This window comes from Myotis yumanensis, unplaced genomic scaffold (assembly GCF_028538775.1).
Source record: "Myotis yumanensis isolate MYYU_CA2020_CCGP unplaced genomic scaffold, mMyoYum1.0.hap1 SCAF_5, whole genome shotgun sequence".
In the NCBI taxonomy this organism is placed as follows: domain Eukaryota; kingdom Metazoa; phylum Chordata; class Mammalia; order Chiroptera; family Vespertilionidae; genus Myotis; species Myotis yumanensis.
Genome location: NW_027223756.1, coordinates 18219589 through 18231641, shown reverse-complemented (window position 1 = coordinate 18231641; position 12053 = coordinate 18219589). Strand labels below are relative to the sequence as shown.

The 12053-nt window shown below is 43.7% G+C and overlaps 1 protein-coding gene across 2 annotated transcripts in view; it reads left to right on the top strand.

Moving 5' to 3' along the window:
* Positions 1–12053, top strand: part of GALNT10 (polypeptide N-acetylgalactosaminyltransferase 10) — a 173317-nt gene that overhangs the window by 82980 nt on the left and 78284 nt on the right. For both annotated transcript variants that reach the window (XM_070414544.1, XM_070414545.1), the window contains exon 3: positions 1275–1413. In XM_070414544.1, coding sequence (XP_070270645.1) covers positions 1275–1413 — 139 coding nt within the window. The remainder of the gene's footprint in view (positions 1–1274; positions 1414–12053) is intronic.

Below are 12053 nucleotides of genomic sequence, written 5' to 3'. Positions count from 1 at the left end.
TAGACAGGCGAAAGGCACGCCCAGGGTGACAGAGCTGGAATAGCAGGGCTGGACTACAGCTTCCACCCTGCCCGATCCAGGGCCTAAATATGAGTTGCTCCCCATCCTGCCTTCCTGAGGCTCCCGCCCCGAGAGAGCTGCTTCTGCTGCATCTGAGTCCCTTGTGGAACCTGTCCTGGGCACTGGCCCACTGTGTTTTACCTGGAGCATCATACAGACAGGGGAGTCCTCTCCCTCATCTGGCAGGATTGGAGTAGCCACAGACCTTGGGCTCCACCTCTTAGCTTGCACCTCCCCATCAAGCTCATGTTGTCCACATTCACTTTACAAACTGCATGGGACAATGCTCAGAGCATAAGCACCAGAAGATGAGGTCCTGTCTGACCAGCCGATCTTACTGCCATTCCTTCAGGACCATCGGCAATGTCGGATTCTTGGGCTGTTCCGGCAGGCTCGGTGTGGACATTCCCACTTCCCATCCGCATCCTGGGAACCCTGAGGACAATTTCCTGGAGCATCAGGAGCGCTTTCCCCAGCTGGATTGTGCAGAGAAAAGAAAGAATCGCATTTTATCCAACCAAGTCTGCGGCTCACATCAACACTTTCCAAGCAGTCCTGCCCGAGCCTGGGCAGACCTTAATTTGTTTGCTGGCTTTAAAAAACTCAAAAGCATCTTGTATCGTTTGTGGCAATTTTGACTTACATATAAAGTTTGCCCTGCCTGGAGAATAACCATAACATTTCCTCACATTTATATAGTGTTTTATAGTTTACAAAAAGCTCTCACCTACACAGCATCTATTGGACTCTTACCAGGCTGTGGGTACCAGAGCCAGTCAGCTGCGGTCAGAGAGGTGGTGTGAATGACCCAGGATTGATCAGCTCATATGTGGACCTGGTCTTCCTCTGGGCGATTAGACCCTCCCGATCAGGGATATTTGGGGCTCCTGGCAGAGTGGAGGGAGCATGGGCTTTGGAACCCACAGACCTGGCTTATAGCCTTTCTGAGTCCTCGTTTATCCATCGATAGGCTGAGGGCTCATGTTCACCCACATGCTTCCTGTGGAGATTACATGAGGACAAGCTCTATAAAGTGTGTGACTCGGCCGTGACTGAATGCTCACTCCCCTCCCCTCTGTACACTTCCCCCTGCAAAATCTGCACGGACACTCTGTATCCAGCATCCGACTTCATCTTTGTGGTTGAATCATATACTTCATCCTTCTTCCCCGCGCCATTCAATTAGCAACATTGACTTTGCTCTTTGCTCCCAGGAAATGGAGAACAAGGAAGACCGTACCCCATGACGGATGCTGAGAGAGTGGATCAGGCGTACCGAGAAAATGGATTTAACATCTACGTCAGCGATAAGATCTCCCTGAATCGCTCTCTCCCTGATATTCGGCACCCGAAGTAAGTATAACGTCTCTTATCCGCTGGGATGGAAGGGGGTTGCCCTCGGCTCTTGTTGAGAATTAAAGAAGCAGGTACACGAAGCGCTGCTGGAGGAGAGTCCCTCCTGTTACACGGGGCTTTGTGGGAAGGTTCATGTGGTCGATGCTTCTAGAATGTAAAGCAGCTGTGGCAGAGGGATGATGATGTCTCCCTAAAAGAGCCGGTCACCTTTCTGTGTTCAAACCGTGGGAACAGGGAACCTCTGCATTTCCTTTGGACTCTGGCCCATGGGGAAGTTCAGACCTCAACTTAGAAGACAATTGCAATGACAGTTTCAGCCTTTACTCTCCACTTTCTGTGTGTGGTGTTTCTTATTTTTTAATCTTTATTTTAGCTCTCCTGTGTATATTTATGTCTTGTTATAAGCTACCTCAAATCATTTGAGAGGGGACATATGTAATGATTATAAAGGTACTTGTGGCTCCCAGCCGGCATGGCTCAGTGGTTGAGCATCGACCTAGGAACCAGGAAATCACAGTTTGATTCCCGGTCAGGACACATGCCTGGATTGTAGGCTTGATCCCCGGTGTGGGGATCCCAGGAGGCAGCCGATTGATGAGTCTCTCTCATCATTGATGTTTCTATCTCTCTCTCCTCCCTTCCTCACTGATCGGGAATAGAACTGTAACCTCCTGGTTCATCGGTCGATGCTCAACCACTGAGCCTCGCCGGGCTGGGCTTAAAGTCATAATTCATATAAGGCCACAGGTGAATAAGGACTGAGCCAGGTATTGGGCTCCAGTCCACCAAAAACCATCCTCTAGACTGGAAGCCATCTGCCTCCCGGGCATTTTCAGTAGGGTTACTGTGGCGGTCGTGTGATTTTCTAGTAGAGCTATTGTCCTGAAACTGGTATGCATTAGTCGTCTGGAGGGCTGTTAGAACACAGAATATTGAGCTTCACTCCTGTAATTCCTGAATCGTTAGATTTGGGTTGAGGCCTAAGAGCTGGCATTACAAATAAGTGCCCACAGGATGTTCATGCAGCAGAGTTGGGTCCACACTGTGGGGACCACTGCAAGGAGATTTCACGCTGGCTTCTACACGAAGATAGTTCTGAGTAGCACTGGAGCATAGAGGGTTCTGTTCAGGGACTAAAAAGTAGAGCCCAGGAAAAGATAATAACGGCTAACACTTACAGGTTCTTACTGTATGCCAGGCATCATTCTAAGCCAGTGGTTCCCAAAGCAGTGACTCCAGCATTACCCAGGATCTTGTCCGCATGCAGATTCTCAAATCCCAGCCCAGATCGACTGAATCCAAAGCTCTGGGGTGGGGCCCGGCACTCTGTGCTTTAACAAGCCTTCCAGATGATTCTGAGGCACACTTCAGGTTTAGAGCTGTGTTCTGGGCACTTTCAGTGCATCAACTTGGCCAAACTTTCCAAAAACTCAACAAGATAGGTACCTTTATTGTCACCATTTTACAGATGGGGAATGGAGGTACAAAAAGGTTAAATAATTTGCCTAAAATGACACAGCAGGTAAGGGCTGGTGCCAGAATTTGTATGCAGAAATTCTGACTCTGGAATCTGTGTTCTTAATCACGAAGCTATAAGGTCTCTCCACCTGTCAGAGCTCAATTGGTAGAATGCAATAACCAAGAATTAATCTTGGTAGCAGGTTCGGCTACTCACAAAATGCTTTCAGCCCCATTACATCCGCCAGTTCCTGCAACAGTGAGTTGACCGTACTATTATCTCCACTTGGCAGGTGAGGAAACTCGCCTACAAGGTGCGCGCTTGCCCAGGATGGGGCCCTGTTCGTAAGGATTTCTCGTAGGGAGGGGAGGAAACGGGGGACCTCGGGCTGCTCCCCTGTGTGGTTTGCAATTTGTTTCATGGTCTTCAATGTCAAGCCTGAGAATTTTTTCATCCAAGTCTGAGAATATAGCTCAGATATTGCTAATGTGTCTGGATTCAGAACTGTGACCGGACTCTGAGGGTCAGAAACTCAATTTATGAGTGTAGCCCCTTGCAGAGTTTAGAATTCTGCTCTAATATCATCTGTCCGGCTGTGGGAAAGAAGTTCATCTGGGAGGTTTATTCCCTCGCCTCAGCTGTTCCGTGGTACTGTGGGCTCTCAATCTCTGGGGATACAGCCTGCGTCTGTATTTTCTAAAACCTTTAAAAGCAATTCTTACGTGTAACCAGGGCTGAGAACTGGTACAAAGTAGAAATATTTTTAGAATGAGAGAGAGAAGCTGAGTGTGGTCACAGTTTTCATCCAGTAAATACAGAGTGGGGCAAACGTAGGTTTACAGTTGCTCGTATGGAAAATAACAGTAATTAATAATACAACAATAAACTGTGTTTCACGTACTCACCACTGTAAACCTACTTTTGCCCCATCCTGTATATACTTAATGGTCTTCTGTGTGCCAGGCCCTGTGCTTGACACCAAGAACAAAGTGCTAAATGAGCCCTTATTACTGCTTTGTGCAAGGGGTGGGACAGGGGCATAAGGAGCTCATTGCGCCACGGTGAGAAGACCAGTAACTGTGGTAGGCAGAGAGTGCTTGGAACCTCAGGGGACACCCCCACCCGACTTTGCGGAACGGGGGAGAAACATTACAGGTAGAGAACTGCCTGGGCAAGACAGTACGCGTTCTTCAGCTTACGAATTACAAGACTGAGTCTTTCCTGTTAGATGTGGAGCCAGGATGAGGATCCAGCCCTTTGTCTCCCAGCGCAGTGCTCTTTCCTGACAGCCGAGAAAGAGAGACGGCTTCCTAACCTAGAGCTCCTCGGTCCGAGGAGAGAATTCAGGGGGCCTCTATAAACAGAGGAGAAAAACATGGCTTTCTTTTTTCATTGACCTCTAACTGAAATGTGGTGCTCCCTTCCGTTATGACTGCAGGCAACACAGCACCTGCGATGTCGTCACCACAAGAAATCATGTACTTTCTCATCACCTGACAGATAGCCCTGAAAGGTGGTGGGCACCCATCACTACTTGGAACGGAAGGTAGTTTCTAGAACTGCACCAGATCTTGTGGATTCCCGTGTTCCTCAAGAAGCACATTTATTACTGTAGTTTACATTTTTTTATTATTTTGATAACTATATTTCAGTCTAATTGGTTTCCTTTGCAGTCCTATATAGTTTATTTTATGAATTATAAGCATTGCTCTCAGAAGTGTCCATACGTATTACCAGCCTGTCAGAGGGTCCAGGACAGAAGTAAGGCAAAGACCCTTGTTCTGGGTGGATGGGAACTGAGCTGCAACATGCCACAGGCTCCTCAGTTACCAGCCACCCACCCAGCCAGCATCCACGTTACAGCAAAAGATGTCGCTAAACCCAGTGCTCCTGACACCCCCCTTTTTCAGAATTCCCAGTTGTGGAAGCTGACTTTTCAGAAATGAGTTGACAGATGTCTTGAAGATCTTTTCTTTTTTTCTGGGGGAGGGGAGGGGACGGACTTTCCTGTTCTGTGACAGCAGAAATGTGTGAATAAATGAGAGCAGTTGGGCTGCTCATTCCCTCTGGTTTCTTTTCACTTAAACAACTTTCCCAGCAGGAGCTGGGGTTTATGTTTGCCTTTCATTCCTTCGAATTGAATTTTGGCAGCAGCATGTCAAGAACAGGGTCGAGGGGCTGTTTGTTTGTGCCAGCTGCACTGGCTTTCCCCAGAAGCCGCACGGGAGAACGTGCAGCCACAGAGAATGGAAACTAGAAAGTTCGGCCTGTCTTGCTGGGCTTGCATGTGGGAGGCGGCCAGCTGGCTCTGAGCAGACCTGCCCTCTGCACCTCCTGCCCAGGGAGCAGAACAGAGGCTGGCTGGTGGGCTGGCCCACTTTCCCTGCTCCAGGGGGCTCTGTGGGCTGCTTGACAACCGCACATGGAGGCCCCTCGGGCACAGAGCTGATGGCAGTGGAGCCCCAGCTGCTGAAGTGACCCAGGCCTGAAGGTTCCTAAGCAGAGCCCTCTGTTGAGTGATCAGTTTCTCCCATGTGAAGACTGTCCACAGTGGGAATGAAAACAGCCTACAATCCTGACTGCTTTCTCCAAATCCAGTCCATGGGTGTAGCTTCCAGAAATGAATGAACCTGAATGGAACCCATTGCAGTAAAAGGCCCAGGTCTACCAGATTCCTGGTTCCATGCTCCCTTTCGCTTTTTGCTTTTTGTTAAATTAACATGGTTAATTTATGGTGCGTGCTGAATTTCCTGAAAAGAACTTACAAGTTCATATTACTATAATAGGCTAGTAGTATTTATTGAGCACCTTTACATCCCCAACAGTTTACAAAAGCAACAATGGAGGGAGTTATAGCCTAAGTTTGACAAACGTGTATTAAGTATATACTCTGGTTAGGGGGTTGAGGGGGAGTGACAATTTGAAAGAACAGGAAATTAAAGCCAACCACATTTGTAGAAGTAATAATAATATTAGTGCCCCAATGTGAATGTACACAGAGACATTAAAAATGCTCTTTAGGGGCCAAGCTGGAGTAACAGGGACCAGATTTACTCTCCTGCTTAAAACAACTGAAAAATTTTTTAAAAAGACTCTGGACACCAAGAAATGAAGGACAGTAATCCTAAAGGGACGGGAAACAAATGAGGAGAGCAATAAATTGTCTGAGCTTATTGCCTCGAGAGAGTTTTCAAGCCACGATGCAGGGAGGGGGGACCCAGGTAGAGCCCCGAGGACTTCCCGAGTTCATCTGATGTTGCTGAGAGTCCAGGGAGACCACCGAGGCAAAGAGCTCACAGGACAGCGTACTGAAGAGGAGAGAGCTGCACGGAGACTGAGCTACAAAGGTTCCCTGCGTACTCAGCAGATTACTGATGAACTCCTTCTTGTACAAAAGCTACCGAAGGCTGAGAAAGGGATCGTCCAAGAGGATTACAGGGAGCAGTGCCTCGCTCTCATGCAGAGCCAAGAATAGTGCCTCTTCCCACCACTCAGACTAGGAAACCTTGTCATTTGTAAAAGAAAAAAAGCATAAATTATGACCCAGAAGGATCAAACTGTTTCTAAATAACTTAACTACATCCCAGGTCAAACCTCAAAACAAAAATATTCAGAATTAACCACGGTAAATCTAACCAAAGATTATTAGGCATGCAAATAAATAGAGAAACATGGCTCATAATGAGGAATATACTGAAAACCAGCCCAGAGTTGACATAGATGTTAGAACTAGTAGGGGACACTAAAAACAGTTATTATAACTGCATTCTATGTATTTAAAAAGTTAGAGACATGGAAGATGTGAAAGACCCAAAATGAACTTCTAGAAATGAAAGCAACAGTGTCGAGGTTGAAAAACACTGTAAATGGAATCAGTGTAGAACAGATATTGCAGGAGAAAAGGATTAGTGAACCTGAAGTTATAAGTAAAGAAACTACTTGAAACACAGGGGAAAAAAATAATTTTAAAAAATGAAGAGTATTAATAAACTGTAAGTAGTTGAATATTCATATAATTGGAGTCCATAAGGAGACAAGGGAAATAATGGCCAAAAGTTTTTCAAATTGAATGACAACTATAAAACCACAGGTCCAAGAAGCTCAGTGAAACCCAGTCTCAAGAAACAAAAATAAAACAACACCAAGGCACATCATAATCAAATTAATGAAAATCACTGGTGAAGAGGAAAGATTTTAAAGTAGAGAAATAAAGCATATTACTGACAGAGGACCAAAAATAAGGATGATAGAATTTTCATTGGAAACAATGCAAGCAAGAACACTGTGTAGCAACATCTTTCAAGTACTAAGAGTAAAGTAAAAGCTCTGCTAACTTACAATTCTGTACCCCATGAAAATATCTTTCAAAAATAAAGGCAAAATAAATACTTGTCAGCCACAAAAAAATGCTGAAAGAATTCATCACAACTGTCATGTACTATAAGAAATGTAAAAGGAAGTCCTTTCAGGGGGGAAGAAAAAGGTACCAGGTGGAAATAGAAATCTTTATACACAAAGAATGATCACTGGAAATAGTAACCATGTGGGTAAATATATACTATTTTTCTAATTGTTTAAATCTTTTAAAAAGATATCTTACTCTATAACCAAAAATAATAGCATATTGTTGAGTTTAAATGTAGTAAAAGTAAAATGTATCCCAATATAAAGATTAGAGGGGAGAAACGACAATATACTATTTTAAGGTTCTAGTACTACTTGTGAAGTGGTGAAGGTGGACTTTATAAGTTAAAAGCACTAAAATAGCAAAACAAAGAGTTACAGCTAATAAGCCAATGAAGGAGATAAAGTGAAGTCATGAAAAATAGTCAATTAATCCAAAAGAAGGCAGAAAAGAGGAAAAGGAGAACACAGATCCAAAAAGAGAAATCAAAAGCAAGTACTAAAATGATGGAATTTAACCCAACCACATTAATAATCATGTTAAATGTAAATGCTCTAATCATTTCTGTTAAAAGGCAGAGATTGTCAGATTAGATAAGAAAGCAAGATTCAGGTACATGTTGCCTGTGACAAACACACTTTTAATATAAATATACAAATAAGTTATAAGTAAAAGGATAAAAAAGGTCTGTCTACCAAGCTAACACTAGTCAAACGAAAGCTAGAGTGGCTGGCTATATGTTAATATCAGTCAAAGTAGATTTCAGAACAAAGACTATCACCAGGGGTAAAGAAGGTAATTTCATAATAATAAAGGGATTATTCATACATGAAGCAAAAGCTCATAGAACTTCAAGGAGTTATAGACATAGCCACATATGACATTTCAGCACTCCTCTCTCTCTCAGTAATTCATAGAACAAGTAGACTGAAAATCAGCAAGGATATAGTAGACTTAAACAGTAGCACCATCAACTGATGTGACCCAACTGACGTTTATAGAACACTCCAGCCATTAACAGCAAAACACACATTCTTTTCAAGTGCACAGGGAACATTTACCAAGATAGGCCATATTCTGGAACCAAGAAAACAAGTCTCTATAAATTTAAAAGGTTTCCAGTGATACCAAATATGTTCTCTGACCACAGTGGAATAAAATTTAGAAACCAGTAACAGACAGTCTCTTAAAATTTCTAAATGTTTGGAAACTATGTAACTAATTTATGAATAACAGATGGGTCAGAGAAGAAATCAAATGGAAAATTAGAAAGTATTTTGAACTAAATCATAGTGAAAAGAAAATAATATTAGAATTTGTGGATGTCACTAAAGCAGTACTTATGGGGAAATTTGTAGGATTCAAGGCCTATATTAGATAAGAGTGGTCTCCAAATTGATGACACCAGTTTCTACTTTACAAAACTAGAAAAAGAATAAAGTAATCCAAAATAATAGAATAGACACTTTAAAGATCAAAACAGAGATCAGTTAACTAGAGAATAGAAAACCAATAGAGAAAAATCAATAAAACCAAAAGCTGGTTCTTTGAGATGGTCAATTAAATTGAGTAACTTCTAACCAGACTAATCGGCACAAAGTATTGATATCGAGAATCAGAGAGGTGACATAACTACAGATTCTGTGGCTATTAAGAAAATAATAAAGGAATATTCTTAATAACTTTATGCCTGTAAGTTCAACAACTTAGATGAAATGGCAAATTCCTTGAGAGACACAAACTAGCAAAGCTTACTCAAGAAGAAATGATTAACTTGAATAGCCCTGTGTCCAGCAAACAAATTGGTATTGTAGTTAAAAACCTTCCCACAAAGATGGGCTCACTGGTGGATTCTACCAAAAATTTGAGAAATAACACGCATTCTGTACACTCTTCCAGAAAATTAAAGAGGATGCCCTGCAGCCATCACGCTTGGCTTACAGAGCCCAGTAAGCCCGGAGGAGAGCAACGAGAAGCAGGGCTGGGGACATGTCTGGGGGTGGTCATGGTGGGGTTTATCTCTTTACCAACATGAGTAAGGTGGGAGCCTCTGAGCAGAGAGCAACATGATTTGATTTTCATTTTCAAAGAATCACTTTGGTTGCTGTGTTAAGTGTAGGCTGACAGTAGGCGGCCAAGGGTCAAGGCAGGGGAAGAGTTAAGGAGTGTATTACAGCAATGCTGGTGCCTCAGACCGTGGCGGGGACAGCAGAGAGATACATGCTGAAGAAGGACACGCCGAGATTTCTTTTCAGACAGTGTGGCTATGAGAAAACAGAGAACAGTCAAGGATAACACCAAGGTTTTTGGTCAGAACCACTGGGAGATGGAGTTGCCGTTTACAGGAAGGAAGTCTTTGGGAAGAGTAGGTTTTGGGGGAAATCAAGATTTTGCTTTCAAAGTTTAAGACGTTATTAAACACCCAAATGACGATGTCAAATAGGCAGTTGAATGAATGATGCCATTTGTGTTGTGAAAAATGGAAATGATGACAGGATTTTTTGCTGAGTTGCTGTGTTTTTATTGTGGTTTCAATTAACTTGCTTTCCTAAAACAGCAAGAAATGCCTGAGGCACACAGTAAATCTAAAAAAGCCCCAGGATCAGCTGTGGTCTGTGGTGTGGCCTGTAACGTTTGTGTGTCGTGTTCAGGTCACAGTGAGGGCGGAGTCTGCCATCTGCGTGGAGATGAATGACAAGTCTCCACCCAGATCCACCCCCCCACCCCACCCCCAAACACACATACACAGTGCCATAGAGCAGGGATAGGCTTGGGCGACATATTTTTTACATATTAGCAGTTTTTACCCTTTTTATCTTAAATCTCGTGGTGGAGTAAGCTTGTTTGACACTTAGGATGGAGGACTTTAGTTTAAGATGAATGCCCCAGACATGCCCAGGAATGTGACTGGTACAGACTCCCTAGTTGGGCAGGTTGTTAGCCAGGCATTTGCGTGGGAAGTGGGAGAGGGAGAGAGAGAGGGGCTGGAGCCTGAATGATTTGTGAGCTGGGAAAGGAAAAAAATCCAGGTTTGTTTGGGTTTGTTTTTTGTAGTATCACCGACTTTTAAGGAGACTTCGTAAGGCTCTCTTAAGTTAAACGACTCCTTTCTGAACAGCAGTCTTTCTTCCAAGACAACAGTTATTGATCCATCAGACCTAGTATTGGGATTTAAAGGTGCTCATATGCCTTAAAATAAAATGGCAGCCAATAACATTTCTCAAATCGAAGTTGTTTTCTGTAATTTTAAAAATAGGTTTCAATGAATTCAGTCCTTGGCTTGAAATTGCAGAGATAAATGGCTTACAAGCAAAAATGGCTGCCTGTCGACTAAAAATCACATGGGCATGCGTCCCTACGATTTATGCTAGGTGGAAACCAGCCCACCTCCACGTACACTCGTGTGTGGCCTGGGGTTCTTTTATCATTTCTGCAAACAGATGCATTTTCTTAGTCTGATAGAAATGGACGCTGTGCTCTCCATCAATAGTAACAGCTCCCACGTATCAAGTGCCGTGTGCCAGGCATTGTGCGGAGTGCTCTACCAGCCTGGCCTTACTCGTTCCCACTTTGAGGTTTTGTGTGATAGTACTTTTCATCCTCTCTGTTTCGACATTATCTCCTCGTTTACAAAAACGTTATCACAACTCCCGTGTGATTCCAGCCTCTCTGGAATCGTATCTGAGGGGGTTCACTAGCTCCATTTTACAGGTGCACAAGCTGAGGCGGGAGAGTGCAGCTCTTTGGGGCAGTTCACACAGCCAGGAGAAGGCAAAGAAGACACAGACCTGGACCCAGGCATGTGCTCTTTCTGCTGCATCACACACAGACTGAGACCCATTCTTCACGGAGAAGGAGGGAGACATTCTTAAATTCTCACCCTTTGTGCATGAAAGTTCTGGGACCAGGCATAACAAGCAGGACTGGCCAGATAAAAACGGACACAACCAGCAGACTACTCAGGTTGCATTCCCTTACCTCGCTTGTCCAGGAGCAGATAAAAGGCACTCGGTAACATTGGCCACAGAGATGAGTTTGATTGCTAAGTGGTATCGGCCTTGAAAGGATTTAAGGAAAAAGAGAATAATGACTGGAAGATAAAGGCGATTACCAATTCTCTCCCTTCATTAAGATGGTATCAAGGGCAGCATGATAAGACAAGCACAGAGCAGCTTAGTTTAGGGGCACTCTTACCGAGAACAGAACATAATTCCCTCCTAATTGTAAGTCTCCTTTCTGCACTTTTTTTGAGTGGAGAAATCAGTAGTCACCCCACCATATACACTCCTCTCTCTATTCTTAAATCTGCCCAGGTAGTGGATGGTAACAGTTTAGCTTTCTATAGCTTTTCCTTTGCTTAGGCAACATGTATAGATACATGAAGAGGTTTGGGGTTTTATTTTATAAAAATATGACTGTACTATTATATATTTTATTCTACAAGTAGCTTTGTTTGTTGAATATATTATGGTCACATTCCTAATAGCTGTGTAATGTGCCACAGGAATCTAATCTATTCAGCCATTCTTCTGTTGGCAGGCAGACAGGTACAGGCAGACAGCTTGTTTCCAGGTCTCTGCTTCTGGAAACAGTGGCAAAGAACACGTATCTTTACCCTTTGTCTCTTCTTTTCTCTTTCATGAATCATTAAGAATCTTGATATTAAAGCCTATTTCTTCCTAACATTTGCCCGGCAGCTGGCACCTCACTGGGACGTGCTGGTAATTCCAGCACCTGGACCTCACAGACCAGATTGACTGCCGGAGCCCCTCC